At 54.9% G+C, this 27,537-nt stretch overlaps 6 protein-coding genes across 6 annotated transcripts; 3 read left to right on the top strand and 3 right to left on the bottom strand.

Annotated features, from left to right (window-relative positions):
- Positions 1-254: 254 nt before the first annotated feature.
- VOLCADRAFT_57497 (uncharacterized protein) lies at positions 255-6,175 on the bottom strand (the record flags this gene model as incomplete). Its single annotated transcript, XM_002947669.1, has 8 exons — positions 255-1,016; positions 1,464-1,619; positions 2,431-2,814; positions 3,017-3,346; positions 3,698-3,859; positions 4,396-4,728; positions 5,321-5,881; positions 6,050-6,175. The coding sequence occupies 8 exons, from the start codon at positions 6,173-6,175 to the stop codon at positions 255-257; spliced, it is 2,814 nt and encodes a 937-aa protein (XP_002947715.1).
- A 2,182-nt stretch (positions 6,176-8,357) lies between these two features.
- On the top strand, positions 8,358-12,527 carry VOLCADRAFT_103528 (uncharacterized protein; the record flags this gene model as incomplete). The annotated part of the gene is made up of 9 exons (XM_002947541.1): positions 8,358-8,419; positions 8,741-8,922; positions 9,083-9,181; positions 9,706-9,757; positions 10,096-10,310; positions 10,521-10,815; positions 11,174-11,257; positions 11,527-11,674; positions 12,098-12,527. The coding sequence occupies 9 exons, from the start codon at positions 8,358-8,360 to the stop codon at positions 12,308-12,310; spliced, it is 1,350 nt and encodes a 449-aa protein (XP_002947587.1). The 3' UTR covers positions 12,311-12,527.
- Positions 12,528-12,716: 189 nt separating this feature from the next.
- VOLCADRAFT_116484 (uncharacterized protein) lies at positions 12,717-15,705 on the bottom strand (the record flags this gene model as incomplete). The annotated part of the gene is made up of 8 exons (XM_002947670.1): positions 12,717-12,848; positions 13,213-13,284; positions 13,528-13,650; positions 14,150-14,260; positions 14,575-14,673; positions 14,941-15,112; positions 15,374-15,540; positions 15,655-15,705. 8 exons carry the CDS (start codon positions 15,703-15,705, stop codon positions 12,717-12,719), a joined length of 927 nt encoding a protein of 308 aa, XP_002947716.1.
- Positions 15,706-17,460: 1,755 nt separating this feature from the next.
- Positions 17,461-17,832, top strand: VOLCADRAFT_87870 (uncharacterized protein; the record flags this gene model as incomplete). The annotated part of the gene is made up of 1 exon (XM_002947542.1): positions 17,461-17,832. One exon carries the CDS (start codon positions 17,461-17,463, stop codon positions 17,830-17,832), a length of 372 nt encoding a protein of 123 aa, XP_002947588.1.
- Positions 17,833-18,304: 472 nt separating this feature from the next.
- VOLCADRAFT_87871 (uncharacterized protein) lies at positions 18,305-20,931 on the bottom strand (the record flags this gene model as incomplete). Its single annotated transcript, XM_002947671.1, has 4 exons — positions 18,305-18,475; positions 19,094-19,153; positions 19,786-19,935; positions 20,791-20,931. The coding sequence occupies 4 exons, from the start codon at positions 20,929-20,931 to the stop codon at positions 18,305-18,307; spliced, it is 522 nt and encodes a 173-aa protein (XP_002947717.1).
- A 501-nt stretch (positions 20,932-21,432) lies between these two features.
- VOLCADRAFT_120495 (uncharacterized protein) lies at positions 21,433-26,639 on the top strand. The gene is made up of 10 exons (XM_002947543.1): positions 21,433-21,723; positions 21,810-21,857; positions 22,033-22,095; positions 22,477-22,632; positions 23,020-23,189; positions 23,434-23,548; positions 23,705-23,808; positions 24,390-24,537; positions 24,868-25,403; positions 26,386-26,639. Exons 1-10 carry the CDS (start codon positions 21,523-21,525, stop codon positions 26,447-26,449), a joined length of 1,605 nt encoding a protein of 534 aa, XP_002947589.1. The 5' UTR covers positions 21,433-21,522; the 3' UTR covers positions 26,450-26,639.
- Positions 26,640-27,537: the final 898 nt, after the last annotated feature.

Genomic DNA, 27,537 nt, shown 5'->3' on the forward strand with positions numbered 1-27,537 from the left:
TGCGCTTTCAATCCCATGCCGTCTAGGATCGCAAAGTTTTCCTCAAGCACACGTCATGAGAGCCCGCTCTTTCAGTAAGGTCCACCATTAGTCAGCTCAGGGTCTAACGCTGGTTTATTAACCCCCCCCGACGCCACCGTAATCAAGCAAGACGCTCTCTACAATCCCCTTTAGTTTGTCTTCTCAATTGCAGATTACCATCATGGTGGTTGTCTTCACGGTGACCCAGCTCCTTGCTTCGTAATGTCCTCACCTCAGTCGCGCATCTGCAGGTCGTCGTCGTTCTCCTCCTCGTCGTCGCCATCCAGGCCTATGCCCTGAAACACCATCCGAGCGCGCTTCATTAACAACTCAGCAGCCGAGCTGGCATTGCCGCCACCGCCGGCGGCGGCAGCGCCCTCCGCTGCCGCCTTCACCGCCACCTCGTACGTGTATCCACCCATCCCACCCGCCGCCACATCCACGACCACATCACTGTTATCCCCTATCCTTCCGCTAATCAGCATGCGACTGAGTTCCGTAATCACTACGTGCTCCATCCACCGACGAAGCGGCCGCGCGCCGTATATCGGGTCGTATGCTTGCTGTACGGCATACGACAACGCGGCGTCGGTGAAGCGCAGGCCAATGTTGCGCGGCGCCAGGCGACTGGCGAGCTCTTTTCCAAGCAGGGCTGCAATGCCAATCAGCTGCTGCTGCTGGAGGGGCTCGAAGACGACAATGTCGTCTAGGCGGTTCAGGAACTCCGGACGGAAGAAACGGCGAACCTCGGATAAAACACTTTGTCGTGCCTCGCGGTACGGATCAATGCCGGTTTTTATGTGGTCGGCCGGGGCCTTATCGTTGATGTTGTTGATGTTGTGGTTATGGGCAGCTGCTTGGAGCAGGGCTTCGGAACCCAGATTTGAGGTGAGGATGATGACGGTGTTTGCAAAGTTAACTGTACGGCCCTTAGAGTCGGTGACTCGGCCATCGTCCAAAATGGACAGCAGCACGTTGAAGACCTCGGCGTGCGCCTAGTTGGGATCAGAAAATGGTCGATGGGTAGGGAGAGGATGAGGATGAGGGCAGTGCGGAGAGAGGGCGGTCTGGGACGGATTGTTGCAGATTGGCATCCAGTGGCTTGGGAGGACTGGAGAGCTTTATGAAGAGGGCTAGGGAAGGGTACAGAGGATGGCGAGGGCGGAGAGGAGGATGATTTGGTGCAATTAGCGATCAGAAAGTGTTTATTAGCACCCAGATTAACGGCCTGGTTAATATTAAGGTGGGTACGTAACTCGGGCCGGCTCCACGAAATCGCATGCATCAAAGCGAATTGAACTGGTACGGGTGGAAATCGAGGGATTTCCAACCCGTCACGTCTCAATCCGTCGAATTCCATGGTGGGTTGCAAAAAGCTATAAGAGAGGGCCAAGAGGCGGCGCCGCGGGATACACTGAGAAGTGTAAGAGTGTCGCCCTTACCTTCTCGACCTCGTCGAAAAGTACGACGCTGTACGGCCGCCGCCGTACAGCCTCTGCCAGCTGGCCGCCCTCCTCGTGGCCTACGTAACCTGGCGGCGCGCCAATGAGGCGACTGACGCTGTGTCGCTCCATGTACTCGCCCATGTCGATGCGGATCTGCGGTTATTTTCAGTTGGGAGTACGAACGATAAATCCACAGAGACAGAACAACATAACATCAGCACAAGTAAAACCGGAAAATTTAAACGCAACCCAGTCGCGGAATGAAGCAAGGCGAAGAAGCGTGAAGAAGACATAAAAGAGATACATGCATTGGTGTAGCTAGCCAGCCACCCCACATGCGACCTACACGAAAACGAGGATATCCCTTGTTCCTGGCATACATACGGTGGTGACCTGGGATAAACTTAACCCTAAAGTTAACCTGCGAGCCGACCAGGAATGGAGTTCGGCCGCTGTCGACCCGGCAGATTCCGTTGGATGTTGGTGGTGGGTGCGGAACCTGAGCGATTCACTGAGAAGTTGACTAGGGTGACTGGATGAGGGTGCCCCGAAATACCGGGGAAGGCAGGGTTTCGCAGGGTAGCTGCCACGGGCGAAGATATACCCCCCTGTTTCACACATCATACACCAGCCCACTAAAACCCATCCATCCAAACACATTCATGCTCTTCTTGAGTCTGGAGCCAGCTGTAACAACAAACAAACAAACAAACAAACAAACAATTCAAGCACCCAAGCACACGGACCCGTATAACGTCCATCAGTCCACCTTCACACCGCTCACCCCTCACACCTGCAGACCCGCATAAGCCTAGTCCAAACTCGGAGCGCCCCAAAACCTACTAAAGTCACATATATATGTAGTATATATATGTAGTATATATATGTAGCATATATGTATAATATATAGGTGTACTATATAGGTATATGTATATAGGTATGCCAGCATGCGCTCGCCACCCACCAGCATGCGCTCGTCATCAAACAGCAGCTCCGCAAGAGCCTTGGCCAGCTCCGTCTTGCCTACGCCAGTAGGGCCCAGGAACAGGAAGCTGCTGCCGCGGTTGCGGGCCGCCAGGCCGGCGCGCGCGCGCAGCACCGCATCCGCCACCGCGCCCACCGCTGCCTCCTGCCCCACCACCCGCCGCTGCAGCGCGGCGCGCAGCTCCATCAACTTGTCGCACTCGGCTTGGCGCAGGCGGGAGACCGGGATGCCGGTCCACCGCGATACCACGCCTGCAATCTCATCGGGGCCCACCTCCTCCGAGAGCATCGCGTCGGCGGGCTGGGCGGCGCGCAGGGCCTTGATCTCATCGTCAACCTCCGGCAGTGCGCCGTAACGAAGGTCCTGATAAAGAAGGAGGGAAAACAGAGGAGAACAGGGTCGTGAAGTTCATAAAGATTGGGGGAGTCATATGGGTGTCATGTAAGGACGGGGTAAACAGGGTTGGCAGACGAGGGTGAGGTCATAGTTTAAGTGATCATATGGGTGTCATGTAAGGAATGAAGTTGTAAAAGGTAAAAACCAATCAAATCAACCAAATTCTTACCGCAATGCGCGCCAAATTATTATGTTGTTCCGCCAGCTGAATGTTGACCAGAATGTCGTCCCGCTTCTGAGCCAACCGCCGCAGCCGCTCCAACCGCTCCCGTTCCTGAGTGTACCGCAACATCAGCGGCCGCAACTCGTCCTCTAGCGCCGCCAGCTCCCTCGCTACCTCCGCAGCGCGCTTCTTGCTGAGCGCATCTCTCTCCTTGGCCAGCGCCGCAGCTTCTACTTGCAGTCGGATGCGTTGCCGCTCCAGGGCATCAAGCTGTTCCGGCTTGGAATCTAGTTGCACTCGCATATTCGCACAGGCCTCGTCGACCAGGTCAATTGCCTGTTTTGTGGCGGGGAATAGTTTCGAGGGGGAACGCTGATTTGGCGAAGGCGACTTGGATAGTGCGCGTTAGGATGGAAAGGGAGCTAGTACGGGAAAAGGGAAGGAGATGTGAGTGTGGATGTGGATGTGACCGCGATACATCGAATCTTGGATGCGTGAACGGTTGATGCACAGGTTGGTTGGTGGTTGGACGTTGGATCCATCGGCGTTGGGTCCACTGGGGTTTATCACCGATGTGCAACTGCCGGCCCCTAACGGTTGCCACCCCAACCCCGGAGCTGCGTACTCCCTCCACCTGCTCTCCATCCTCTCCCACGCACCCAGCGCACATCCATCCACACAACGCACCTTGTCAGGCAAAAACCTGGTCGTGATGTACCGGTCGCTGAGCTCCGCTGCCGTCACCAGCGCCCGGTCGGTGATGTGCACCCCGTGATGCGCCTCGTAGCGCTCCTTGATGCCGCGCAGGATCGCCACCGTGTCGGCCACACTGGGCTCCTTGACGAGCACCTGGACATCATGCAATGGTGAACACCTGTACTGGTTACTACAATGAAACTGCTACGAGTTGCCGTACTCGTGCCGTACGGGAGTGCGTCCCGACATACAAACAACGAATGAACGAACGAATGAATGAATAACCCTAAGCAATTCCAAACCGCTATCTGTGGACAAACTGATGGTTTGCAGAATGTCCTTGCGCTGTGTTTCATAGTCCTAAGCTGTGTCCTAAAACTTAAAGCTTCGCGGCTTCTGGTTATCAAGCGTGCATGTGGCGATGTGGGAGAAGGGGGAGGGACCGGGGGCCAACAACCTGTCCGACTTGCACTGCCTCTAGGATCCGCAATTCCTGGATACGCTGGATCCGCAATTCCTGGATACGCTGGATCCGCAATTCCTGGCTACGCTGGATCCGGAATTCCTGGATACGCTGGATCCGTCCTTCCGAGCACGCCGCGCACCTACACTGATTTCGTACAGCGCCTGAGAATAACCTGCGCGCCCATTTCAGCGCAGCCTTACCTACAGCACGTGTGCCTACCTACCTGCTGGAAGCGTCGTTCAAAAGCGGCGTCCTTTTCGATGTGCTGCCGGTACTCGGCCAGCGTGGTGGCACCGATGCATCGTAACTCCCCCCGGGCCAGCATGGGCTTGAGCAGGTTGGCGGCGTCCATGGCCGAATCGCCAGCCTTGCCAGCCCCCAGAACTAGGTGCAGCTCGTCGATGAAGAGTACGACCCTGCCTGCCTGCTGCTGTACTTCCGTCAGTACGGCACGCAGCCGTTCCTCAAACTCGCCGCGGAATTTAGCGCCTGCGACCAAGGAGCCCATGTCCAGGGCGATCAGGCGGACACCCTGGAGCGTCTCCGGTACGTCGCCCTGTGGAGGGGATGGAGAGAATTTCGCGGAGGAATGGAGGAAGGGACGCGTGGAGGTGGGTGGGGAGGTGGGTGGGGAGGTGGGTGGGGAGGTGGGTGGGGAGGTGGGTGGGGAGGTGGGTGGGGAGGTGGGTGGGGAGGTGGGTGGGGGCCGGAACCAGGGAAGGTGGGGCTGTGGGTTGTCGAAAGGGGCATTATGCGGGCGGTGAGCCGGGGAGCAAGGGCTTTCCTAGCGGGGTATCGAGCGGTGTAAAGTGAAGGGAGGGCCGAAAGTGGGAACAGGATATGCACCGCACCGCACCGCTGCACTCCCGGGTGCGGTATGTAACCCCCCAGACACTGGATTGTGGCGCGCACAAACGAAAACATTACATTGCGCGACATTACACCTTTTAACATGATCCTTACTTTTTCACTCAATTTCCCCCTCGACATGGCCCACTTGCGCTTCACACTCGCTTGTCATTAGCACGGTTGAACCTCTAACTAACTTAATGTGGGTTGTAAAATGTACAGAGGTTCACAGATAACCTCCGTAATTTTTGCAACCCACATTTTCTTTTATAAGATACTCATCTCAAAACTAGCCGTACCTTGACAATCCGCTGCGCAAGGCCCTCTACAATGGCGGTCTTGCCGACCCCGGGGTCGCCGATCAGCACGGGGTTGTTCTTGGTACGGCGACACAGCACACGTACCACGCGCCGGATCTCATCGTCGCGGCCAATGACGGGATCTGCACGCGCGGCATTGGCTGTCATGTCGGTGCCGTACTTGCACAGTGCGTCGAAGTTCGCGTCGGCGGTCGGCGAGTTGAGTGGCCCGTTGCCGCCCGTCTTGCGGACCTCTTGTAGCGCGGATTCCAGCTGTGCACGGCTGACGCCGGCCTCGGCAAGGGACTCGGAAACCTCTGGGGTGGCTATGACCGCGCCCAACAGCGTGTCAGCGCCGAGGTAGGCGTCACCTCGGTCTTTTTGTGTTTTGGTGGCGGCAGCAAGCAGTTTGAAGAGCTCGCGTCCAGGGACGACAGTGCTAGGGGATGGCTCAACGCGGGGTAGTTTGTTTAGGCGCCGCCGGAGCACGCGAGTGCAGCTGCGCCATGCTTCTTCGCCTCCTGCGCGCACTGCCGCGCTGCGGGCGAGACCTTGGGGCTCCTGGGAATGTGTAATGTACGGCAGCGGGAAAACGTAAGTTTAAAGCACATCAACTATATGGTTTTTAGCGAAGTTGACAATTTAACCAGACGTTTTTCTATGTACGCTACAAATCTTTCGCAAGCGTGGAAGGCAGACAATGGTAGACAGTTGCAATCAAGCCCATACCTCAAACAGGACAATCGCCAGGTGAATCGGTGTTAATGTTGCATGCTGTTGCTCCGTTGCCAAATTGATAGCTGAGTCGAGGACCTCGTTGACCTTCTGAGTTGCCTTCTTTGGGTCGAACGCCATTTTGCACAAAGGGAGTGCAGTAGTCAAATTGGTTAGGAGAAAAAACCCTGTCACAAACTACTAACTGCTCAAGGATAAATGGAATCTGCAATCACGCAATTCTGGATGCTGTGCACTTCGCTAACGAGGAAGCTACGATAGAAAATCTCGAGGACCACTATTCGAGAGCTTAATACATTGACCAAGCAACTTTTTAATCTTAGTTCACGTATCCGATGGGAGGTAACGAGTTATACCGTGTTCGTGCTAGTCTGTATCGCCGTACGGAAGTGCCACGAACCGTCGCGAATAAGCGCGAACCGTCGCGGCTCGTCTAGGGATATGGCGCATGATGTGGACTGATCTAGCTAATAATCTAGCAATAGCTTAGATATGCCCGAAGCTTCCATAAGTGCAAGGTTGACTTTTGGTATACTGCACGAAGCAGAACTTGGCTCCTATTGCTTACTTACATGTCGGAATAAGACCAGAGCTCAATCTGTTTGCAAACCAGGAAACAGGATACATGATAAGCAAGGAGATATTTTTTCAGTCTGGCCAACCTTCTTTGTTGCATACAAAACTCACTTTAGGATGGCGTCAGTCCACGCATGGCCCAGCACTTTGAACCGACACACGCTACAACATTTGTAAGCGCAGAATATGATACTTAAATGAAAACAATTCGGTGTATGTTCAGAGCTCCTGTTGTAAACTGGCTGGCGACAATAGTGGGGCGACTATGGCTTGCAGGCTTCGGCGGCAACACAGAGACGCAGTCCACTTCTGAGAATCTCCAGAGTGTTGCAGTCCTATCCAAGAGAGAGACCACTGGACTAGTTACGCTCTTATACGGACTTCCAACTGCAGTTGCTCCAGAACCAGGTCCGAAACCTACGAGGCAGACTTGATGAATGAGCACCAACTCATGCGCACAGCACAGTTTTACAACACTCCTACGCGGACAGTCGTCGACCAACTCACAACTGGACGCATAACGATTACATGACACATAAAGGGCACAAACGTTATCGCCAAAAGTGGGGTAAACGCTGTCCACATAAGAAAGTCCTCAAAGCGCCAAACCACAAAGAAACATATGCACTCCCACGGACTCTGGGTACGGGCTAGCACGTTGCCCGCGTGGAAGTGTTGAGGTAAATGTTGTCCAGGCATGGGCAAACGCTTCGGGAGATTTGTGTCGTACAGAACTCCCAAAAAAGTAATAGAGTTCCCAAAGCCGGCCGGCTTGTAGAAATAGGATCATACGTCGTATTCAAATGTCAAACTATTGCAAAAAACACAATTCGTTCCGCGGCCTTGTAACCGAGATTGTACTGGAGGACAGCAATAGGCCCGTTCCCGAAACCAGAAATACCCCTTTGCCGATGTCTGGTCAGTCTGCCACCTGGCTCGTACGCGGTAGTTGGCTTTTGCTGTGGCTCGGAGCCATCTTCAGTACTATTCTGATCTAGTGTCGAACTGGAATAAGAGACAATGAGTGCTATTCTCGTTGGTCTGGTTTGCTTGTTGAGTAGTGAATTGTAGGTGAGCTGAGCCGTTAGTTGCTTTTTGTAACGCTCTGGCAATCACTATTGCATCCGATCCACTTCGCCTTTCATAGGAATCCGAAGGGTTACCCTACCGATGGGTCACCCTACCGATAGTCTACTCTGCCAACACGTTACCGGCCGGGACAAAACTCGGTTGGCCGTAATGGAATGTCATGGAAAGTTCCTAACGACCGTCGAACGAACTGTCGATGACAGTCTATGGGACGACCTACGGCGTAGGAAGTGGTTATTTCGGGCGTTCCTACGCTTATAGAAAATGGCATAGTGCATTGTCTGTTTTGCGTGTTCCGCTACATGAACATGATATTTATATACTTATTCAGATCAATTACCCATAATTTTATGTATACATATCTAGCTGTCTTTTAAGAGCTCCGAGACCAAATATGGATGAGCGCCAAACTTATTAGATTATAGGATAGACTGTATTGCTCATCTATAAGCGATACCTTCAGTATGCTAAACACTGTGATCCACCCTTATGTTTAAATTGCTCGGCCGAAGCGCTTAGGTCCCTGACACTGGCGTGAGTTTAAATAAAATGCATATGTTCATAAGTTCCCTTCGATTTCATTAGGTGGCTTTAACTGTTAAAGTTCAACCGGGTTCAACTTGTCATTTTGTCTACGATGGCTTTTGCGGCTGCCCTGACGGAGAAACGTGGACCAAGGGTGGGCGATGCAGCATCACTGTAAGCTCGTAATTAGAACCCTCGTGGTTATGTGGCCCAGCACCCGCGTGGCGCATCCTGCCTGTCTTCGATGGCACGTCGTTGAAAGGACGGGGCTTGCAGACGCGGTACTTGCTCCCCCAAGGTCGCCACCAAGACGCGTTAGTTGGGTCGGAATATTGTGCAACTCGCTTAGCGCAGAGGACGTTCGTCCAGCCAAACAGACTGAAACCCCGCGGCAAACACATGCAGTTCCATCACAGTTTAGCCTGCGCTGTGATGCAGCTAGTAGCCGCACCGTGGCGCTGCTATCGGCGACGCCGTTTCCTTGCTTCCGCGCAGATGGAACTTCACGCCTGCCCCAGGTTGGACCGGCGAGGAAGTCCAGATCCTGCGGCTCTGCCTCATGAAGCATGGCGTGGGACAGTGGCTCCAGATTTTGGGAACCGGACTGTTGCCAGGCAAACTGATCCAACAGGTCAACGGCCAGACCCAACGCCTGCTGGGTCAACAAAGTCTGGCAGGTGCAGTGCTGGGTTTGGCGCAACTGGGTCGCTATTTTAGGGCGCTCCGCAACCACTTTTGCGCCCACTAGTCTCCTAACAGCAGCTCAGTGGCCCTTCGCCGGGCATTTACCCTTGTCTTTGGCCTTGCCATGATACCAACCCATGAACTGCATTGCAGCGTTTACGGGACTGCGGGTCGACGTAGACCGGGTACGAGCTGACAATGAGGCTCGTACGGACGCTACGAGAAAGGCGGGCCTCATCATCTACGATGGGCGTGAGTGGAGGATGTTATTGGAAAAGGGATTTGGGAGTGGTTGGTTCGCGGTTGAGAATCCATTAAGGGGCAATGGCAGGGCGTGCTGGGAAGGGGGCTACCGAAAAAGGAAAAAGAAACTGGAGCGCCGACTCCCATTTTTTAGAATCTGGCATGGATTAGTAGCCTCCATTAAAGACGATGTCACGCGGGAAGGCATGCTTTGTCAGATACCCTACTTAACGTAAACCATGCAACCCCCAGACCCCAGTCTTGGAAGACCCATACTTAAAACACGCGCCATAGCGTTTCATGCTGCCGCGTGCACTTATCCGCATTCGCGCCGTCTGATGTATCAGGAGGATCCAAACACTTGAAACCCTGCGTCAATACGGATTGGGCCAGAGCCGGTCCATTCGCGCCCTGCAACAGAAGATGTATAGAGAACCACATTCGTCGCCGTCGCTGCTGTAAACTCCAGAACTCAACCCATTTTCTCCGTCTGCCCTGTCCTTTGCCGTGATGCGTCTTCTCACGCTACACAGCCACACTGACCAAGGAGATGAAGGCAGAGCTGCGAGAAGAGGCGCAACGGAAGTGGGTTTGCCGGCGGGCACTTTGGACGGTTGTGGCACATGAGTACGGCTGTACGGCCGTGGTACAGGGCAGGCCTGTGAACGGATTCACCAGAGCATCATCACAGCTCTCTTGGTCATATCCGCAGTGAATGCCGACGGCCAGTCCACAAATCCAACCTGGACTCAGCAAGCCTCCCTTTTTCGGACCTCCTTGCTCTTCCCGAGCCCACTGCTTTTGGGGGTTTAATTTGTCGAAGTGCCCACGTCCAAAGCACCACGTGCTGGAGTCCGAAGCAAAGACCACCTGCCTGTGAGGGCCGAGTCTTCAGGTCTGAAGCTTAGAATCTACCCATGCAGGTACGGCCTGACTCCGGAGCAGCTTCAAAAGGTGGACGAGCAACTCGAGGAGTTGATGCGATTTGCGGCTACCACCGCCGCCACAGCTGCAGTCGGCAGCTCTGGTATGGTGACCGGCGTTGCCGGCACGGTCGCTGCCTCTGTGGGCGGGTTGGGGCCTTTGAGAAGCGCACAGGCTCATGCCCAAGCTGTAGCACGGCTTGACCCGGAACTTGGTAAGATGGCGGCGGCGCTTTTTGCGGCTTTTGCAGCGGTAGTGTTGCTGCTGTTGGCGGTGCATAGCCCTAATGCTCTATCCTTCTTCCTTAATGTGTGGCTATCCTTTATTGTACATTGTTGAGTCCCGTCCCAGGGGTCTTTCCGCCTTGCCAATCACACCCCACAAACCTATGTTGAAACTCGCGTCGCCCCGACCGCGCCCTCAGGCCGCCTCCTAGCCGTCCCTATGGATGAGCTCTCCACCGAGCAGCTAGTCCAACTGCTCAAACGGCTTCGAAATCGACTAGCTTGCCTCGTCGACCGCTGCAATGACCGAGCCTCGTTGCCGCCGCGGTCGGGTCCACGCTGGAAGGGCGAAGGAGAGGCCGCCATCCTCCTGGACGCAGCAGCAGCCGCGGCAGGAGCGACGGGGGTTGCAGGAGCAGTAGCAGTAGCAGGCGGGCCGGGCTGTAGTCGGGCGGCGCAGCAGGGGGAGGGCCTTGCGGCATCCGTGGCGAGCAGGTGAGGGTCAAGCAAGGGGAAGTGAAGATCGAGGGGAGTGAGGGGGCCATATGGCCTGATCGAGATGGCCGTCATGACCACATTCCCTGTTTGTCATTGGACTGTGCGAGTTGGCGTTCCTTCCTTTTCTACCGTGGTTTTAAGTTATAGCCGCGCCCGGGCTTGAAGGGACCTCATGCATGGCTTGTAAGGACCTGTTAAGGCACGTGAATCAGGTCGGATAGGATCAGGGCTTTCGCTATTTTTGTTAGTGCCCCATGGCCTTTGATATGCTTTCCTCGAGCCCCTCCCCTGCATACTACTTGGTTAGTCCGTTCTTCTCCCACTCGCGTATGCTACCGCCATATTGCCTTCACAGGCATCACTTGACAGAAGCCACTGCTTGTCGGGTGCGGAGTGGCACCGCGGCGGCGGCACCCCGCCCACCCGCATCAGGATCCGGGTGAGAGTGCACCGGGCGGGGGTAGTGGATATGGTTTGGGGTAGTGGAAGGGCACTTGGTCCTAAATTTAGTCGGGAGCTAGCGAGGGAGGTGGCAAAGTTGCAGCCGGGCACATAGCATTGAGGGCGTGCGTGTGCACGTTCTGCGGTGAATAGTGTGGGGTTCAAGAGAACATAAATGGACCCATTAGCTCTCCTTTTTCCCTTATGGAACAGGAAGAGGCGGAAATCATTGCTTACTGTGCCTTCTATAATCTATTTGCATCTCAGGGCAACTCGCAAGCGCGGCAAGCCCAGCCGGACCCGCGGCAGCGGCCAGGGGGACGGCGGGGACTGGTCGGGCGGTGAGGAGAACGCGGGGCCATTGGAAGGCGCCAAGCGCAGGGCAGAGAGTTCACGGCGGGGTACACGCGCCAAGGTGCGTAGGGCTGGACGGACTGGGATTGCGTTAGGAGGAGAGGTCCCTGGTATCCCTGTCAGCCCCAACTACTACGGTCTGCAACTTATTCGATTTGTGGTGATTTGGGTAATTTTACTTCAGGTGTTTCTGAATGTTAGTGAAGTGTGACAGAAAACGCACAACAGTGGTGGCCGTGAGCTATAATGTAGACGGGTCGGGATTCTATATAGGGCTGGTCTGTTGGGAGAAGGGAAAGCCAGCAGTTGTAGGCTCATGTGTATTCAGGGCAGGAAGATGAAGGGGCACGTTTGCCTGCCTTACAAGGTTGATCCAGGACGTCGTTCCTTTGGCATAAGTATGCCTTCGTCCTCCTTATCACAGAATCATAAGGCCGCATCTGTGCCGAAGCTACTGCATGCATTGTCTTTTTCCTAACCGCAGCGCCCTGCCCGATATGACAAGTACGTCGACGACGCGGAGTACGAAGAGGTCGATCCGGATGCTGGTGTAGCAGAGACCGTGGTTGACCCGTCGGAGGCACTCAACACGTTGACGGCGATGGGCTTCACGCCACGCAAGGCCCGCGGAGCGTTGCGGGAATGTCACTTCAACGTAGAGGCGGCGGTGGAGTGGCTATTTGCAAATTGCGTTTAAAGTTGGCTCAATGCTCGTCATGAATTCCTGGGCATAACTAGCCTTATTTGCACCAATAGGCAATTCACCGCAAAACTGCAGCACGGTTTCTAGCTTATTGTGCAGGCAGGCTATTTGGTGCTCTAGGGGCCCCGGGAGACGGATATATTTCGTCCCTCTTTCTGAGTAGTATTGAACGCCACGAAATGCGAGTGTAACAAAGAGAAGTAAGAAGAAAGGACAATAAATAGCTCACATCTTGCGGAGATATCCAGAAGGATTTCTATTTTTTCTGCAATGCACTCCACCCTCCTTACAATCAGCCCTGGAACCATAATTACAGCCGCCTTATAACAGAACCTGCAACCGGCCCTACAACCGCATTACAACCATCCCTGCAACGCCATCAACCTTGCTGAGATAGCTCTCATTGCAGCGGCTGCGCAATTACCCCCATCAGATGCTCGGTAATCTCCAGGAGAGCCTCATCGCTGCCGGGAGGCCCTATAAGGCCCAGACCAACGGGGAGCCCGTCAACTCTAGCAATAGGCAAGCTAACCTGCGGAGCGAATGTCGAAGGTCGGAAGGCGGTAGGGTTGTCGTTACTCCGTAGATTCCTTCCATTTTTTAAGCTTCTAGCTTGACATCAAATGGAACTGCTGGGCGACTGAGATATTTCGCAACATCGACATACACGGACATACACGTCAAGAAAGACACGCAGTGAAGCAATGTATCGTCCTAAAAAGCATGGGAATGATGGCACATCGTTCGTATCTACGGCACACTGTTGCCAGGCACAGGTAGCTAGTATGCATCGCTGCTCTATTTTTTGGTGGGCCGTTCCATGCACATGCAAGTGCAAAGCAACGTCGTGCAGTGACGCAAGGCACTCATACCGCCATACGGTTCTGTACTAGTACCTGCGGCAGGCCTGCGAGGCCCGCTATGGAGGTGAGACTGATCAGCCGAGTCCTCCAGGCGTCCAAATCCGCCTGCCCCGAAAAACGCAAAGCGAAAACACATGAGCGTACGTGGAGGACGTGCGCCTATGTTTGACCTTCGGAACCCGTTCATCCACCACCATTTCGCGACAATGGAACCGCCTTCTATTACGAATTTTTAACCACTGCTAAGATGCGTCTTCCTTTAGATAATCGCCACAAACCATTACATAGTAGGTGCTGGAGGTATTACGAGGGCACCCTAACCTAACGAGGATAAATGATGAGACCTACCGGCGGGGTGTTGACTGGCGGTGCAGGTCCCGGTGTTGTGGGTACTACCAGCAGTCCGTCAGAGCCCAGCAGCTCCAACAGGTGACTCCGAATGCGGCGGCGCTTAGCGGAGCCAACCTCGTGCTACACGGAGAAGGGGACAAGGAAGGAAATGGCATTACCTAAAAGTAATAGGAGGACAAATAGGATAAAGCAAAGCCGCCATCGCCTCGAGACGTCGACAGCACATGATGTAAGCTCCCCTGGTCGTTAGTCTCCTTTACCACTTGCTTTGTTTTGTGAAAATGCGAGGTAGGATGGTGCTTATAGGCGACCTGGCAGCCCTTGAGCCCTCGGCTCATATTGGGTGGTTAGCAGGTACGGGGCACGCACCCGCACGACCACGTAAAACACACATGGTGGAAGTGACACAATCAAAGGAGGACAAAACTGGTCGCGTTGGGCTTATCATGTACGATGTTCCCTCGCCCACTCCTCCTTAAGCACAACACTGCTGCACTCCATGCACAGCGCGGGCTGGCCTGCACTGGAAAACCCTGCTACCTACCCTTCAAGAGTCTGCGTCACGGTCTAACCGACGCCTTGCTTGGCTTCCCTTGTTCACACCTCCACCCCTACCCACCTGCTCCTTCGTTACTGCAGCCGCCATTGCGAAACGCTCCTTGATGCCCGGCCCAAACTCCGGGTTGTGTGCGGACACCCAGGCAGCGTGCTCTTGCCACACCTCAAAGCCCTGTCGCATGGGGAACGGTCAACATGGTCAGCAGGCAGTTTCTCTTCACCTGCTAAACATTAAATTTGTTGTCAACAGAGAAAGGAAGACCAAAGGAAAATCCACAAAGGAAAACGCCATCGCCATCGCCACGTGCCTGTCTGTGGGTAGCCTTCAACGGCACGTGTTTCGTTCCGCCCGGTCTTGAGAAAATCAAAAGTTATGTCCCCCTAGGAATTTCATCATTTCCCCGAGAGGCAAAGAAAAAGACAAGCGGAACAGAAAGGCAAGAAAGGCACGAAGGAATTGGGGCAGTTAGGACTCGCCTGGCAGACCCGGAACACGCCCATCCAGTCAACAAACGTTCCGAGGCCCTCCCCCGACAGAGGTGCCGCCACCTCCACCTCCAAAGGCTGACCCAGCAGCTGCACTACCTGGGGAACAGAAAGCACATGGAAACATACATACGGACACAGGGAGACAGGCGGGCAGAGGGACAGACATGCACAGGGACAGAGAGGCATACAGGTCTACCAATTTTATACAAACACGTTGTTCCGCTGCCGATTACCTTGTTTAGTTTAACGGAGGACATGCAAACATATACACGGCAATGCTCGTTCCAAATGCAGAGAGACACACACACAAGTACACCCATGCAGCACCGCGACTGCTTCACGCCTCACTCCATCTGACCTGACCTTGGGGAACTGGGCCGACAAGGTATCGTAGATAGCCTTCCCTGTAGGCGGGTCAGCCAAAGCAAACGCATCCTTGGCTACCAGCCATCTGCCCAGCCGGCTGGAGCCGCGACTGGAGGGGTCCAACAGTACAGCACCTACTGCGCGTAGTACGGCCGGGTCACGGGCAAACCTGGAGGGGGAGGAAGACCGTGTGGATTGGGACGGTTGCCAGGTGACGCCAGGGTTGGGGTACTGCGTAGATAGGTGGTGGTAGTGCGCGGAAGTAAAAGGAACTATGGACGTCTAAAACATCGTATAACTTACGAGAGGTGAGGTTTATTGCTAGGGCGGTGCTAGGTAAACCTTTTCCTCTCCCAACACGCCGCTTCCATGGGCAGGCTCGTTCCACGCTTCCACCCCTCCCACACGTCCCCAAGCCCCAGCTTCGCACCAGCCCGGTGTGGTGAACGACGGAGCCAGCGCTGTGGTGCCACATCGAGCTACCCGGCCCCAGGTGGGCCTTATGCCCAGCAGCCCGCAAAAGGACGCGGGCACCCGAATGGATCCCCCGGTGTCGGTACCCAGACCAATGTCCACATCGCCACATGCTACCGCGACCTGCGAAGGTGCAGCCACATGCGCGCGGGTGCGAGGGTGCAGGCGCGCGGGGACAGGCTAGTGGCAGCCAGTCGGCGCGGCGCGCGGCGATGTGGACACTTATCTGGGACCGACATGTGACATCGGTGAGGGCTTTTTACTCGACGGTGCAAGAAACTTAGGCATCTTTAGCGTTATGTTTTACTGTCTTTGGTAGATGTCTTTAATAGTTTAAGAAAATCCTGAAATAAGGTTTGGTTTGGGTTTACGGAGGTATATTCCTGAAGGCGCAGTTCCTCGCCAAACCCCGAAATACCCGGCCCAACATGACTGAAGTAAGTCTTATAAGCATCGGCCTAGGAGTCCTTGCTTAAAGGTTCACATGGGCCTATAAAGTCACGGAAGACATACATACGTTACATATACAACATTGCTCAGCTACTTGTAAGCCGCCTGTCCTGTGGCCACTCCCTCTTTGTTTGTCAAGGAAAAGGAGACCATGTATGCTCAGGGCCAGGGTCGCCATGCAATGCATGCGTACAGCTAAACTATTGCGCGGTATTGTAGACAGGGAGTTTTAGCCGTGTGAAGCGCCGCGAGTGCTCCCATTTCCCTTGCATGTTGGATGACTGTAACAGGTCAGCCACAGATTTTCGCCAGGCATCCATGCTGTGACACGTCATCTTTCACATCACCCACCACCAGGGCTGTGCAGTGAGCACGGCGGTGCACAACAATCACATAGCGCAGGTTCGAAGTTCTGACACACGAAGCAAGTTTACGTATTCCCAGTTCAGGCTGAAGCAATTAATGCTGAACTTGGGCCTCGATCGACTGTCGGCCACGCGGGGCTTACACTGCAAATGCCGGCCCTTCGGGCCCCTCCGGGAGGGCCCCGAAGCCGTGCTTCGTGCAGCTCAAAATCCCTTCGATTCGGACTTCCGGGCAGCCCCACATCTCCTTCGCGCAAAACAAGGAAATCTCTAAACTATGCGGGCCCAAATCGGGGTGAAGAACCGTAAGAACCACCCCCACATATGCTGAGAGCGCGGTTGCATGGAACCATGCCCGGGGCAGTTGCAGCGGTGCGCTGACCGCCCTGTCCAGTTGGTAGGAAAAGAGAGAAACGGTGCGGCGAATTCCAAAGGTTCACTGCAACATAACAATATTCCGCACAGAACTGAGAAGCGACTGCCGAACAGCATCGAAGCGGTGGTCTTAAAGGCCGCCCTGCTCCGAATGCCAGCCCACCTTCATGTCTCTTTGCCCTTCTCCCCCCCCCTACAGGACACTTAGATCTTTTCCTGTGACTTTACATCTGACGGATTGTCCCACTTTCGTTGGGACTTCTTGACCTTCCCTAGGGCCCCTTGGCGCAGTGCTTGGGGCTTCTTGCTGACTCGCACTAAACCCTCCCTTACCCCCAGCCTTCCCCCGGCTGCACACGAGGAGAAGGTAAGAGGGGAACTAAGGATTCAAGGCGAGCGCGATGGAGGACGAGAGGGGGAGATATCAAAAGGGAGCACGGGGAAAGAGCTACGAAAAGAGCCCGAGTTGCAGCAGGTGGGCGCTAGAAAAGTTCAAGAACAGTGAAGTCAAAATGTAATGCTACACAACGAGGAGGAAAACGAGCTATGCGACTGGCTGGTCGTGCACCAGGCATCCATGCGGCACTTGCCATGGCCCCGTACCTTTCTCTCTCTCTCGCACACTCCCATCCTTGAAATCTTTCACTCGCAAGTAGGGTTGGCACTCATCTAAAGTCGTTTTTCTAATCTAATTATTTCTCTTGAGAATCTCAATGAGAATTTAGAAGGTCTTTTTTGGCACTTGAGGAGACGGTTGGGTCGTTATCTAATGTACGGCACTATAATTCTTTATAAATCTTTAGAAGCCATATATTTCCTTACTAGACACTCAGAACAAAATTGAATACCGAAAATGGCAGACACTAGCACTGCCCCAAACCAGGGGCAGAGCCAGGAGTCCGAAGATAAGAAACCGAGAGAGTACACGTATGCCAAGAAGAAGTATTCGATTCAGGCATATTATGAGAAGCTGCAAGAGGTGAAGAGGAGGAATTGTGCCGACTGGTGGAAGTTCTTCCTCGTTCTGCTGCTCGAGAACGAGGTCAGGAACGAGTGCACGCTTTGTGGCAAGACCTTCAGCGCTACCAACCCGTCGTCCGTGGCGCCTCAGCATATGAGGGATCACGCATCCAAGCCTCCGCTTCCGGCAGCAGGGGATTCAAGTTGTTCGGTCGGCATTGGTAGCAGTCTATGTCTGCTGAACTTGGCCAGCATGGGATCTTGATGGCATACCATGTCGGCTTTTGTGCATTGCCAGGGCTTAGGAATGATGATCTGGGCCCTGATTCGTTGAAACCTTAACCCTTAGGATATGGAGTTAAAGAAGCATCAAAGGGATAAGCGCCTGTGACGTGTACTCGACCGTCCAGTGTGCCCTCGCATGCTTTGACCCATGGGTCAATACTGTGGCGGAGTATAATGGCTTGTTTCTGTCGTGCAATTGTGCTTCGCAACGTCCCAAAACTTAATTATTGTAATAAATATACCATACAGAATCATCCTACAAAGTTTAAGAGCCAGTCATGCATTCCCAGAAAGCTGCCAAAACTTGAGATGAGAATCTAACCCATTCTATTGAGATCTAATGAGATCTCAATTGATTGAGATGAGAAGACTTCCGTTTCTAAACCTAGGGGCTACCCTACTCGCAAGAAACGTACTCTCAACCCGGGACCTCAAAACTCCATCTCATAGTCTTACCATCCGGCAGTATCAAAAGACGGCGCCAGGGGGCGTGCCCCCGCCAAACTCGTCCGGGCCCATGTGGGCCGTATACCGTACAGCCCGCAGTACGCCGCCGGCACTCGTACCGAGCCGCCCGTGTCACTTCCCAGCGCCACCGGCACGTCACCCGCCGCCACCGCCACCTGCGCCACCCCGGGGGCGCAAGCGCGTACCAGCGTGTGTGCGCGCGTGCATGAACGAGAGCTAGTAGAGAGAGAGAGAGAGAAAGAAAGAGACGCAGGTCTCGTGTGCAGTACGTACTGTGTACGATTGTACGGCGTTCGGGACATAGCCCGCGTGGGTCCAGAGCCGGAGCCAGCGCCGGAGCACCCGCTCTCCCTGCTCACCTGCTCTTTACTAGAAACGTGCAAATATCCTTCCTTAAGTTCGATAGCTCTGGCAAAGGACCTGTGAGGGCCACGTGCCTCAAACCCGAACTCCGCTAACGGCTGTCCCTTCCTTTCCATGTTCCTAACCAGGTGCTATTCCTTCCCTTGGCCGTCTCATACCACTACGGCCTAAAGAAATTTCTGCCTTCGAATGTTCACCGCCCGCATGAGCGCATGTTACTTGTGCCAACTCCTAATCCTATTTGTTTTCGTTCCAGGAGCCTTGGTTGCTGGGAAGCCTCCATGTTGACTGAAACATGACACGCTTTTGACATGCTGTGTCCGGCGCCCAATACCCTACCTGTGCCGGGACCCTGCCGCCCAGACGGGGACGCACATGCATCGCTGCAGAGACCTGTCGTGCGGCCTTACCTTACCTAGGTCTGTTTTATCAACTCCATACCATATGCAAGCACGGGACCAGGACCAGGACTGAGCGCAAACAGTAACGGCAGGGGTAAGGGTGCAGGCGCTCCTGGCCTTTCCACCCTCCCCCCAAAAAGGCCTTCGTGAATGTCCCTTGGAACTACATTCTGTATGTTGATAAAAAAATAACATATGGAGCGCAAAGACCATTTACCATTACCACAATACAGTTTAACTATATTAGAATTAAAACTTGCGTTGTATGTGGCGTTATTATAATCCTTCGCCGCCCAGTGGGGACGGGGGGCCTTGGTCTTTGCGACTCCCAACAGCTCTTTCTGCTGAGACAAAACAAAGGCTCCAGCAGCTGCTGCAGCTGCAGCTGCTGAGCTGTTCCTGTTAAAACACCGTCCCTTTTCCAAATGTGCGGTGTTTCATTTTCCATCAGACACGGGCATATCATCAGAGCATGATGAGGACCAGTCCTGGCGGGAAAGATCCAACCCCCATAAGAGACAGATACCGGTTGATGCTTGCCGGTTGACGAAGCCAACCGACCCACCGCCAGAAGGGCTCCTCGCTCGCTGCTCTTGCCCCATATCGCATCGCCAAACGCCATAAACTTGTCAGGCAGACATGGCAAGTCGTCTGTGCATGTATGTACGAAATGTCGTACAGGGTGAACCTGTATAACCTACCGCGGATCCCGACGAAGAGCCTCCCGGGATGCGTCCCGGCGCGGCGGGGTTGATCGGCGTGCCATAGTGGATGTTTTCGCCGTTCAAGCTGTACGCCAGCTCGTCCATGTGCGTCTTGCCGCGTAGTGTAGCGCCAGCATCCAAAAGAGCCTTATGAGGGCACGGGCGCGTGTGCGGGGGGCATGCACGTGAGACCCCAAATGTGTGTGCGGGGAGGAAATACAGGGTAAGTAACAAAGGGTCAACTGTCCACTTCCAAAGCCGATGCCCACTTTGGGAGAAAGGGGCACAGGGCAGGGGCCAGGCAGGACATGGACGGTATGTGGGGATTGCAGCCCGTCAGGGATACGGGAAATTGGTCGCCACCACTTATCCAGGTACGGGGCATTTCAGAAAATGTGCTCCATTCATGGTGGTTCGGGTGGCAGCCCCACGTGTCCATACGTGTCCTTCAAATGCAAGCCTTTGCCATTGATCCCGGTCCTCCCTCCGTTGGCGATTTGTATACCTGTACAGCGGGCGCCGTACGTTCGGCCGGGGGGTGCGTCTCCAGCCAGACGGGGTTCCCAAAACCCGTAAGGTGGCCGGCCACCTGCGAGCCACCGCGGTAGGAACTGCTTAGTTGCTTAGGTAAGAACTTAGCCAACTTTAAAGGGTACATTCCTACGGAGGACTCCGGACCTGAGACGGAGAAAGGTCCAGAGGGAGTGATGGCGCGCGAGGGGGTTATGCCAGTGCGCTAAGGAGTCGGAGCGCGGTCTCATAGATGCGGATATTATGTTATGGTTGCATCATCATTAGGAGCTACGGTAGGAGGTATGGTGTGTTGGCCTAGACACACAATCCAGACACGCAAACCCGGCCATTACCCGACGATGGGGCCACCGAGTGCAAGGTCTAAAACATGTAGCCCCGAGCAGCGTTGATAAGTCCCCACAAAATCATACGTGTACACGAACAGCGTGCTTGCAAACACGGGTGCTGGGGGACTAGGGCCTTGCTTACGTCGAAGAGGTCCTTGACTGCAAACGCCAGCCCTTTTAGCGGCCCATCCGGTGCTCCTTTCACGGTTAAGGACTTGTCAATATAGGCATTGTAAGGATCGCTTGGGTCGCTGCCACTTGCGTACAGCTGCGTGCTACGCATGGACCGAGGAGATCGCCAAGGGCTTGGGCGATGCCCTGGCACAGACAAGCCGCAGGAAAGCAGGAGGCTTGCCAGTGAAGATGTCGCTTTAACTTAAAGGCTATTTACGTCCTGATCAACAAGGCCTGATCACCTGCAATAAAAGTTACGGAGCTCCAACCAGCGCAACACTGTGCAGATGCTGCCCGCGCAAAGGACCGGTCCAACCTCTTAAGATGAGACTGCATTCCAGCGCGCAGCCCGGGTCTCTCTGAGTAAAACACTTTGCAAAATAATATAACTATGGCACCGGTATAGTTAACGCATAAGAATCATAATCTGATGCACTTTCTGAAAGCTGGATGTATGCAACTCCTCATAAGAGCGAGCCTCCGCTCACCTAGTTACGAAAAACGGTTGGTCGTTGCAACGTACCCGTACAAACGCAGTGTAACCTGTACGCTGAGCCTTACTGCTATCGACGAGCGGCTGTTGTACTGGCAATAGGCATGCTGATAGAGGCTCCTCCAGAACCTTTTAATTAATCTGCTAGGTAGGAAGTGGCCCGAACTATTAGTATGCCTCGCGCCTGAGCGCGGGCGCAACGTAACTATGCATCCACTGCGTCAAGCAGCGGTGATCGTGCCTTTGCTGCTCCTGGTGCAGTCAGCTGTTGGTGTCCGGAGGCGTTTGGCATCGGTAACAGAACCCCGTGCGACGTTTGCGTTGCCAAACTTTACAGTCTATCACCGTCAGGATGAACTCCTGCGTGAGGTTGTGGATATCGTGAATGCAAACCCCGGGTTCATGAAGGCAAGCAGAGCGAGTTTCTTGACCACGTTATTTGTTTCGATTTACAAGCTTCTTGAGCTGCTCATTTCATTCTTGCAATTATGTAGATGGACGCTTTCTCGGAAAGGGACGGTGCCTACGATGCGGAAGTGAAGGTCTGTGTCTGACCTGGGTTTAATTCGGTGCCTATTTTGACAATCAACTTTTATCATTTTGTGTTCCTGTCTTGCTTTCGTTATTTTGCAAGCGGCAACAATCGTTATTCATCCCCAAAGCACAACTTCCTGTTCCCCCTCCCCACTGGCCAACTCCCAACCCGAAACTCCCCAGGTGGTTACGATCGAGCCAGGGGGCTTTACAAATCGGCACCATGAAAAAGTCCGTATGCTGCTGGTAAGCTATTTCTCCTTAACTGTCGCTGAGCGTGGGTTACGTCCCGAAGCCACCCCTAACACCTCAAAGCTGCTTTTAACATAGAATGAGCATGGCTTGTTCCTGTGATTGCTGCATGCCGTCCTTCCCGCTACCATTTGACCACCCCAGCCGGCCTTCACAGGTTACCGCCCCTTCTCCACAACGTACCAGCTTGTACCCGCTGCGTCGCGCCCTGATACCCGGTGCATCACGTGACCCTTCCAGAGGCCATACCCTCCACCCTCTCCGCATCCATTCTCACGCACATTCCAGCCCAGGCATGGGCCCCGTTACGCATACACCCGTATCGCTCATAGGCGTTTCCGACCTGGGTCACCGTAATTGCACCCTGCCCGGTAGGATTTCGGCGAGCACGGCCGCGAGCTCATCAGCAGTGAGCTAGGTCTCCTACTGCTGAAGACGTTGGCCTCACGTGAGGGCGTCTTGGGGGTGTTCCCTGGGGAGTTGGATCGGGCGCAGGAGCTACGGCGGCTGCTGGGAGGGACGATAATCAAGGTAGGTTGCATCGGGGAGATGAGGGACAAGGGACAAGTGAGCCCCAGGCGTTACCATGAGAGGAAACGGGTAACTGACACGTTAACCCGTTAACCCGGCGGGCATGATACCTGGAACGGGGTCCTGGAGTGCTGCTGGGCGGGAATTGAGATGCGGAGAGACTTGTGTTGGGAGCGCAGGGTGGCAAGCCAGCGATTGCCAGCAAGGGTTGGATCCGCACACTGGGGGCGTGGAGTGGATCCATATTCGGTGGGCGGAGTATGCCATTGCGTATCGCACTTCGGCAGTCAGGTCGACATCACGCATCTTCATATCCCTACACATACATACATACACGTCACCCACGCAGCTAGCTGCGTGACACCCATGCTGCACCATCGTCACCAGGTCCTGCCCATGGAGAACGAGGGCGGCCGGCGGCTGGTGGAGGCTGGGCGGTTGTGTGAGCGCAAGAACGGCCGTGGAGTGGATCCCAACCGCAACTGGGAAGTGGACTGGGGCACGAAGGAACCTGACTATGACCCCAACGAGGAGTACCCGGGAACGGCGCCCTTCAGGTGGGAATTTGGAAGTGGAAATGCGGGACCTGGACGCAAGCGCTGACCCACGGGTTAATGCGGGACGGAGGGCCAGCACATTGCAACCATTGCATCCTTACGCTGAGCCCACATTCCTTTCTCATGCTATGCTGCACGCTGTGTGTGTTCCTATGCTTCTCTTTTGATCTGCTGCTGCTTCTGGCTGTTCTCTTGCTGTTCTCCTGGCTGGTTTCGCTCCTGGCGGAACATGTCCTGTCCTCAGCGAGCCCGAGACGAAGCTCCTTCGGCAGCTGGCGGAGGAGTTCAAGCCGCACGTGTGGCTTAATATTCACAGCGGCATGGAGGCCATGCTGGCACCTTGGGACCATGTGGCTGAGGTACGCGCGAGCGTGTGGGAGGCCGCTCCGACTGCTCCGTGTCCAACCCCGTCTTGGACTCGCGGCTGTGCCTAAATTTTAATGTGAGAACTCCCCTCGCCACCACCACAGATCATGTAGTATGACATCCTTTTTCCCCGTGGCGCACTTGCGCAGATTGCCCTGGAAGCCCGTCCTTCGGTTGACATCCTGCAGCGGATCTTTCAGGACGTAATGACCAACACCACCTGCGTGGTGGGGTCGGGAGGAAAGACCGTTGGGTGAGTGTGTGGGACAGGCACGTGTGGGTGCGGCTGGGCTCAGCTGGCGGTGAAGATTGCCCCGTGTGCCGAGGCCGATGGAGGGTTGGTCCAGCTTGGGGAGACCAAGCAAAGAAGGCGCATTAGCCCCCGGAAAGGGAGGACAGGGGAGCTGTGAAAGAGCCGATGGATGCAGGGTTGGGGGGTTAGGTAGATTGGGGGGTGCCAGAGCGTCGTCTGTGCTTGCGTGTGATCCAGTCAAACCTTACCAGACGCGCCGCCTAGTTACACGCCATATTAAGCCTGGCAAAAAATGTTCTCCCTAAATAATAGGAAACAAGAGCACACATCTCGACGTCTCTCCTTGGAGTCCGAGACGTCGAGATGTGTGCGCATGTTTCCTAATATCCCCTCACGAAATCATCCTCCCGCACCCCACCACACACTGTTTAGCAGATTGGGTTACAAAAAACCCGCACAGGCCGTTCGCAAACGCGTTCAGACGCGTTTTTTTACATGTCTTTGCGCCTTCAGCAGTTTCTCCACCACTCTTTCCCAACCGGCGGGATACCCCGCCGGGATCTGGTGTTTCCTGCCCGCAGCTACCTGGCCCACGGGACTGCGACCGACTACATGTTTAAAATACTTAAGGTGCCCATCGCGTACACCTGGGAGATTTATGGCGACTTCAAGGCCCACTTCGACGACTGCTTCCGCATGTTCAATCCCCTGGACGAGGAAGGCGTTAAGGTAGGCGCATTTTCCTGGCCCATGCAGATCAACTCAACTCCTCTGTTCGGACAGGAATTTCACTTAATCCTACCTGCTATGCTCAGCCGCCCACTCATAAAACCCCCGTATTCCCATACGCCCACTTCAGCCTGCGTGTTCCCTATCGTTGCGTTCGATGCCCGTCCTATACCTTAACGGCGGCGGCCTGTACTCCTTGCCTGACGCCCTGTCCCTGCCCTGTTCCCACTTTCCGACACACATAGCGACACACGCACTATGCGACACCCGACACTAACACACATGTACACTGACACAATTATTGACGCACATACCGACGTACACTTTCAGGATGTGTTGCAGCGCTGGCTGAGGGCCATAATGCGGCTGGTGGAGCTGATGCCCTCTCACCCAGCATTGAAAGACTCCAAGGCCTGGACCTTACCTAGCAGTGGAGGCGGCGGCGGCGACGGCTCCGCTAGTGGTTGGACTGCAGAAGCCGGCGGGGCTGAGCTTACACATCAACACGGCAGCGACGGGGGTCAGGGAAACGTGCAGGGTGGTGGCACGGCGCCCACTACGGGAGCCGGAGCCACCACCAGCAGCACCACCAGCACCACCAGCAAGACCTCCAGTACCACCGGCAGTACCACCACCAGCACCACCAGCACGACCACAGCGGGGTCGCAGCAGGAGGATGGACCGGCCACGACGGCTGGGGCCAGCAGCAGTAGTAGTAGCAGCAGCAGCGGCGGGAGTACAGATGACCAGCCCCGCATTGCTGTAGTGGCGTCAGTTAAGGATTGGGGCAGCAACTGGAACGCGCAGCTGTCCAGCGGCCTTCTGGCAGTGCTGGGGCTAGCGGTCGTGGGCATGCTGGCGTACAGGTACGGCATTCGTCAAGGCGGAGGAGGAGGGCTTGGCGCTAGCGGCAGCGGCGGGTCGGGGATGGGTGGTAATGGCGGCAGCAGCGGCCATGGCCGCAGGTCGTCGTCCTCATCAGCGGCTTACGCTGTGGCGTCCGATTTGTCTTCTGTTGCAGCAGCCGTTAGCAGCTTGGGCAGTGGGGGCCTTGCCGGGCGTAAAACTAATCGTGCGAGCGCCTGAGCAGAGGGGGGTTTTCAAAACACGTGCGTGTGTTATTGTTATGACGGTTTCGGAGGTTGTGTTGCGGATTTGGGAGAAATGGTTTCGGAGCCGAGGCTAGGATGGGAACATGAAAAGTAGGGCTAAGTGGCTTTATTTCTTTCCATTCGGATCGTTATGTGAATGGAATCGCAGCGCTTGGCCTTTGTAAGGTGACCAGGATTTTCCATAGCATGTGAAGAGCTTACAATTGTTGTGATGATGGCGATAGAGTGCGTGGGTTGCGGGGATGCTCACACGCAGCACGGGTGTGATCAGCAGCTTTTCACTTGAAATACAAGGACTTTTGTAGCCCTTTGGTCTGTTGCGCCAGGGGCCTATGGCCATCTATTTGCAGGATGAGGAAGGTGTGGCGAAGTAGAGTTTTATCATGCGCTGCGTGCGGTTGGGACAATGATGCCGAGCAGCTGATTAAGGATCAGGAAAAGACACACCGAAAAACTTCCAAACTATCTGATCGGCGAATTAACGGAGACCACACATCTGGGGACCTGGTGTAGGGGGGGATGTAGTTTACAAAATTGGAAATTGGAGGGGTCCTACATTGGAGGGGGATCCTACATGTTCATGCGAAAGCTAACATGCGCGTTTTACCAGCCAAGCACGCGCGGCTGGGCGATAAGAGGTCAACGCGCGAATGGGAAATGACCCAGTATTGTGCCTCGTGTGTGGTGTATGTACCCCACCTGCTGCTCAAACTCCCGCCACTCCCTCCGCCCCCAGGTGCCTCTCACGTCAGGGTGAGGACCCGCGGCGGGCGCGGGGTTCCGGCTATCAACCTGTCTGAGGTGGTCCGGCCTCGAGCAAACTCGGCGCCCGTGATGCAAGAGCTGGAGTATGGGAACCTGTAGAGGGCACGGGTAGAAAACCTCACCAGACGGGTTGCATGTGTGCATGCGTGAATGTTTACATGTGGTCATGGGAGTGGACACTTGCGGTGCTCTGGCCACATTCCAACCGAGTTTGCAACCGCGACGGTGGTGGTATTGACCACATTTGTGATCATCCTTGGAAAACTTGCGGGCGCACGTAGTAGATATATGTGTACGAAGGTACAATTGACAGCTGATCCGTGCTGCTTTCCTTGCTGGAGTGGCCCCAGGACGCAGGACTGCGTTTTGGCGGGGTACCATTTGGGTATCTTGGCTGCCACAGCGACTGGGCAGCATCCCACTCTTTGATGCTATTTCCCCACATGTGTGAGGAGAGACATACGTACAGACACCTGACCCCGGCAGTGACATCAGGAAGTGACGCACGTGTACGATGGCAGGGAGGCAGGGTGGGTTCCAGGTTTGCGCTGCATGGAAGGTCAGCGCGTCACACTCACACTCAACAAAGGTTGCGTGGAGGGCGTTATGGATGGGCGACTGTTTGGATGGTGCTTGGACTGAACACAGGGCCCTAGCCCTGCCCCCGGATTTGCGACCTTGCCGTGAGCATGCCGGGGCCCGCGGTCGGCTGACGGTGTGGACTTTTCATTGATGCTATTTTGCGGAATCCAATCTAACAGCTTTGGAAATGGCGGAATTGTTGGCGAGCGCAAAGACGCTTTGATTGGGACAAATAGAAGACTGATAGAAGACCGGCCCTAATTTGCACGTTTTAAGAGGGCGGCGGATTTGTCGTACATATGCTGACCTACTCCGCTCTGCAAATGGGAAAGATTTTGAGGTGTGTGCTTACAGCGCAGCCGCATCTGCTGGCTAAAACACCGGCAGTAAGCCCTTGAGGACCGACAGCCAGGGCAGGCCCTCCTATACAGGCAACCGGCGACGCAATTTGTTTCATGCGTATCCAGTGCCGCCGAGTATGTTCATGTTGCATGACACACCCACGCCGCAATCTGAAGCCTGACAGAACGCGAGTACGCCA

The sequence above is a fragment of the Volvox carteri genome, assembly GCF_000143455.1.
Source record: "Volvox carteri f. nagariensis unplaced genomic scaffold VOLCAscaffold_7, whole genome shotgun sequence".
Taxonomy (NCBI): domain Eukaryota; kingdom Viridiplantae; phylum Chlorophyta; class Chlorophyceae; order Chlamydomonadales; family Volvocaceae; genus Volvox; species Volvox carteri.

Bases quoted from the DNA above. Each gene is read 5' to 3' on its own strand.
- VOLCADRAFT_120495 (XM_002947543.1), top strand. From the start codon at position 21,523: ATGCATCCACTGCGTCAAGCAGCGGTGATCGTGCCTTTGCTGCTCCTG. The intron at 22,096-22,476 runs GTAAGCTATTTC...CCTGCCCGGTAG, and splicing joins AAAAAGTCCGTATGCTGCTG to GATTTCGGCGAGCACGGCCG. The intron at 25,404-26,385 runs GTACGGCATTCG...CTCCGCCCCCAG, and splicing joins GTGGGCATGCTGGCGTACAG to GTGCCTCTCACGTCAGGGTG.